This window comes from Podarcis muralis, chromosome 16, assembly GCF_964188315.1.
Source record: "Podarcis muralis chromosome 16, rPodMur119.hap1.1, whole genome shotgun sequence".
Classification (NCBI taxonomy): Eukaryota; Metazoa; Chordata; class Lepidosauria; order Squamata; family Lacertidae; genus Podarcis; species Podarcis muralis.
Window position 1 is genome coordinate 34,405,120 of NC_135670.1, and position 5,392 is coordinate 34,410,511.

Here is a 5,392-nt window from a genome sequence, read left to right on the forward strand (position 1 = left end):
TAAATAAATAAATAAAATAGAATAAAATAAATAGATTAAAATAAATAAAAATAAAAAATAATAATAAATAAATAAATAAATAAATAAATACATAAATAAATAAATTTAAAAAAAAAAAAGGCATTATTGGTTCAGAAAGATAGGACCTTTGGATTAGCTTGGGAAGCTCGTCAGCTAATTATTGGTAGTAGTGCTTTGCGAAAGTTAATTGTTGATTTATCTCCGGCTAGCAGGTATGGCTCCGAAGAAGGTCGCCAATCGTTCCGGCCCAGCCACCGTTGCTAAACGGCCAATTAGAGGCCCATCCCAGGCGCTCCGCTCACCTTCTGCAGGCCAACCAGTGGGGCGGGTACAATCATTGGTGGCAACCATGGCTGGTGATCCGGCAGCACTTTCTCGCTTCGCAGCTGAAATGGATGGTGTCTTGCAGCGTTGCTCCACCCAGCCGTCTACGTCTCGAGGGCAGCTTCCCGCTGCGTTGGCGTCGTCTCCGGCTTCACCTTCTTCTAGTGAAGATGGGGCAGATGGGTCTTCATCCGGGGGTTTGATCACGAACCCCCAGTCATCCCAGTCCCCTGTCTTACCTGCAGGCCGGGGTCAACCGCGGAGGTCAGGCCGCTCCATGAGGAGGGCCTCTGGTTTAAGTGCCCCTTCGGCAGAGTCGACTCGACGGCGGGTGTCCGCTCGGCATATGGATGCGGCGGCCTCGGGTTCTGGCATCTCACGTGCTGTCTCTGTGCAGTCTGTTTCAGTTCCGTCTCAGCTGGAGCCCGAATCTGAGTCGTCCGTTGAAGATAGTCTCCCAGTACCTGCCAGGAAGTCTTTGGGAGGAAAATGTCGCCAAAAGAGGTCATCTCGGAAGCGCGCCAAGAGGAAAAGGGACGACACTTCTTCCTCTCACTCTGGTACGTCTTCGTCTAGTTCTGACGATGAGGGTACTTATATGCAACTTTACTGGTGTTTTGGTGAATCGGTTTCCGGGCTTCCAAGGTGGGCTTGGGAGCGCAGGTCCAACACTCATAGGGCGCAATATGGAGCGGTATTGGATTGTAAAGATGGCGTGTTGGTTCCTGACGTTAAAGTGTCAACCAACTCTGCTAGGGACATCATACCGGGTTCGCATTTGTCGTCAAAAATGCGGTCCAGAATTTTGAATGGCCGCTATGTAGATATATTCAAGCTGCTCCCACCTTCAGAGGAACAGGAAAAAGAAAGTTCCTCTTCCAAAAAACGCACAGGGGCCTCTGCAGTGGTCAGGTCTTTCGAGCATTGGCTAGACTGTTTCCAGGTCTTTGCTGGTGTCGTAGTGGCAGCTTATCCACGGAGGTCTCTCCATCTGATAGTATATCTATCCATTGTGCGCTCCGCATTTTCCAATGCCGGAGAGAAGGCAGCGATCAAGTATGATGAGAATTTCAGACGCCGCGCTGCCAAGATCCCCTCGGCCCGCTGGGATCGAAAGGATTTAGATGTGTGGACTACTCATGTAGCTCCACTTATAGACAAAAAAGCGCCGGAGCCACAGAAGCCGAAGTTTTCGGCTTTTAGATCTGGCCGTCGTCTGTTATGCTGGGATTTCAACAAAGGCTCTTGCCAGCGCCCAGCTTGTAGATTTACACACAGTTGCGAGAAATGTAATGGATCGCACCCTGCTTCCTCCTGCTTTGGTGGTAGGCGGCCCTTTCGTGGAGGCAGAGGGGGTTCTCAGCAACCCCCCAAATCAGCCCCCTCCCTCCCCTCAACCTCAGGAGCAGCTAAATAGTGCGTTGACATCCTTGGCGCACACCCCGGTTCGATTGCCGGCTCTTGAACGTTGGCTGCAATCTTACCCCAATAAGGATGCGGCAAAGTACTTAAGGGATGGGTTTTCTGTGGGTTTTCGGATTCCGGTAGCCATGCCTCCCGTGGCACGGAATCCTCCTAATCAAAAGTCGGTTCGTGAATTACCAGAAATCGCCCGGAAAAAGATTGCAAAGGAGGTGTCCATGCATCGGATGGCGGGCCCATTTTGTGCCCCGCCTTTTCATAATTTACACATCTCTCCATTGGGTATTGTGCCAAAGAAGGCCCCTGGCGAATTTCGTTTAATTCATAATCTATCGCATCCTAAGGGTTCCTCGGTCAACGATGTGATCCCTCAGGAACTTTGCTCAGTAAAGTATGCCTCTCTTGACTACGCTATTAAGATGATTCGGAAATTTGGACGGGCTGCTTTATTGGCAAAATGCGATATCGAATCGGCTTTTCGATTATTGCCAATTCACCCGGAGGATTTCTGGCTTCTAGGTTTTCGGTTCGAGGGAAAATATTATTTTGACAAGGCCATGCCTATGGGTTGCTCGATAGCATGTGCCGCTTTTGAATCATTTAGTACCTTTTTGGAGTGGGCCATCAAGCAAAAAACTGGGCTGGGCGGGGTCACGCATTATTTGGATGATTTTTTATTGGCCTCAGACAGTGAATCCGGCAATTGTTCGGTATTGATGCATGCCTTTGCTGACCTTATGCAGGAACTTGGGGTTCCGCTGGCAGCGGACAAAACGGAGGGTCCGGCAACCCAACTCACCTACCTGGGTATCCTATTGGATACGGTGTCCCAAACTTCCAGCTTGCCAATGGATAAGCTGGTTGCTTTGAGGACGGTTATAGAGGAAGTGATCCCTTTGGAGAAGGTGTCCCTTAGGCAGATCCAATCGCTGTTGGGTCACTTGAATTTCGCGTGCAGGGTGGTTGCCCCTGGACGCCCCTTTTGTTCTCGCCTGGCCCGGCTTACCGTGGGTTTGAAGGCACCACATCATCGAGTGCGATTATCTAGGGAAGTGCGGGCTGATCTCAGCATCTGGCTTGAATTCTTGGAGGAATTCAATGGAGTGTCGTTATGGCAAGACACGTTGAACTTGCATAACGACTTTCAGGTGCAATCAGATGCTGCAGGCTCCCAAGGTTTCGGTCTATATTGGAAAGGCAGATGGTGCGCCATGCGTTGGCCACTGGATTGGCAGGGAAAAGACATTACGCGCGACCTAACTTTTCTTGAGTTCTTTCCTATTGCAGTGGCTGTACACTTATGGGTCGATGAGTTCAGGGACCGGCGCGTTTGCTTCTGGACCGATAATCTGGCAGTGGTGAACGTACTGGCCAAGCTGTCGTCCCGCTCCCCTAGGGTGTCGGCCCTTTTGCGCGCTTTTGTATTGCATTGTTTAAGACATAATATAGTGTTTTCTGCACGTTTTATTCCTGGAGTGTCTAACGAAATTGCTGATGCTCTGTCCCGTTTTCAGATGGAGCGGTTCAGACTACTGGTTCCAGAGGCTCGGTTGCGTCCGGAATATTTCCCGGATCATCTCTGGAACCTTGGCAGGAATTAGTTTTTCAGGGAGTAGCTGCTTCCGTTTCCTCTTCTACCCTCAGGTCATACACAAAAGCGTGGACCGATTTTCTGGCTTTTTCATATCAGTCGGTAGGGGAGGAGATGAGGGCTTCTCCTTCAACATCGCAGGTGCTGAGATATTTGGCGCACCTGTTCCACTTGGGGCGTGCAGCAAAAACTATAAGGATCCAGGCAGCTGCCATTGCCTTTTTCTGTAAATCTCTTTTTGACAAGGATCCTTGCGCGAAATTTGTGGTGCGCAAGGCCCTGGAAGGGTGGGGTAGGATTTGTCCTTCTCAACCAGTCACTAGGCACCCAATCTCCTTTGACCTATTGTGTAAGATGCGCAAGGAATTAAGGAAGCTTTGCTGGTCAGGATATGAGGCTCGCCTTTTTTCTGCGGCTTTTTCTATTGCCTTTTTTGGAGCCCTAAGGGTTGGTGAGCTCGTGCTGGAGGCTCACAGGGACGGCCGTTCCAGGGGTTTGTTGCTCCAGGACGCACAGCTATCCTCGACGGAGCTGAGACTTACAATTAGGAATTCAAAAACAGACCAAAAAGGTAGGGGAGCCCTTATTAGGCTTCCGGCTACAGGGGAGGCTGGACCTTGCCCGGTCAAGGATGTTAGGAGGTACTTGGCCGTCCGAAATCCAGGGGATGGTCCATTGCTGAGGCATGAGAATGGTTTGCCATTGTCCAGACGTCAGTTCACAATGGTGATGCGAAAGGCCATTAAGGCCAGTGGTGGCTCCGCACATGATTTTGCCCCTCATTCTTTTAGGATTGGAGCTGCCACGACAGCAGCGCACTGGGGACTGTCAGCCAGCAGGATAAAGAATTTGGGCCGTTGGAAATCTGACGCCTTTAGAGTCTATGTTCGCTAACATTTTGTATGTTTGTTTATCCACCTCAGGTGTAGCGGCTGTCCGCATCTGGATGGTGGGGCACAGCATCGTGCACTGGGCAGGCGTTGAGGCTCGGCAGTTTGGATTGGGACCAGGTCTCGGTCTTCCTCCGCACGTGCAAGTTTCCTGGCTGACCAGAAGGGGAATGTTATGGCCAGAGTTTCTGCCACTGATGAGGAGGCAGTTGGGCGTGGAACGGCCGCCCACGGCCATTGTGATCCAGCTGGGGGAGAATGACCTGGTGTCTATGGACTGCTTATCCTTGCGCACTGCAATTTTGGGCGACCTGGATGTGCTGCGAGCTATGGTGCCGACAGCAAAGATATTCTGGTCAAAGTTTTTGCAACGACGGGTTTGGAGGGGAAGTCGTTGCCCGGATGCCACCGAAAAAGCCAGAAAGCGGATCAATTCTGCTGTCTCAAAAAAGATTTTTGAACTAGGAGGTGATGTGATTGCACATCCGGGGATTCGTTTTCAGGATGCATCTCTCTTTAGAGATGATGGGGTGCACCTTTCGGCCTCAGGGAATAAGGAGTGGCTGGGTGCGGTGGTGGCTAAGCTAAGGTCTTGGCTGGGTTTGTGAGTGGTTTGGCGGGGAGCTCAGGGCTCCATGGCGGTTAGGCATTGGTTAAAATTGGTGGAAGGAGGGGTAAGTGCCTACCCCTCCAATGGTTGTGCGGAAAGGGAATTCCGTTAAAGGAATCCAGGGGCTTACCATCCTTTCGTCCTTGTCCCCGGAGTCGGACTTGGGCCGGGTAAGCCCCACAGGAACATGAGGGTGAGAAGTGAGGGACTGTTACCCAGCTTCATATTTTTCTCACCCAATACTTGTTTCCCACGCTGGCTTCCGCTGGAATCCGGAAGTCCAGCTCTGTCCCTGGGCATGGACAGATAGTCATAACCAATGCCTAAGCAACCACTCACATATTTTGTATTGAATAAAGTTGTGGCCAAAATTATGCCAAAAACCTTAAACAAAAAATAAGCGTGAAGTGTGAATTTTTTGATGGGGGTGGCTTTGTGGGACTCAACACGCAAATCGTGTTCTCCTTTAAAAAATGAGAGCACGTGTTGCGGTTGGGAAAATAAAGCTACCCTGTTGTTGCCGGGCAGATTGGG

General features: G+C 50.5%; 1 protein-coding gene across 1 annotated transcript; it reads left to right on the plus strand.

Annotated features, from left to right (window-relative positions):
* Positions 1-370: 370 nt before the first annotated feature.
* Positions 371-4,856, plus strand: LOC144325886 (uncharacterized). The gene is made up of 2 exons (XM_077920680.1): positions 371-905; positions 4,282-4,856. Exons 1-2 carry the CDS (start codon positions 371-373, stop codon positions 4,854-4,856), a joined length of 1,110 nt encoding a protein of 369 aa, XP_077776806.1.
* The last annotated feature ends 536 nt before the right edge of the window (positions 4,857-5,392 follow it).

Excerpts from the sequence above, each read along its gene's own strand:
- LOC144325886 (XM_077920680.1), top strand. The coding sequence starts at position 371 with ATGGCTGGTGATCCGGCAGCACTTTCTCGCTTCGCAGCTGAAATGGAT. Across the intron at positions 906-4,281 it reads CACTTCTTCCTCTCACTCTG|GTGTAGCGGCTGTCCGCATC; the intron begins GTACGTCTTCGT and ends TATCCACCTCAG.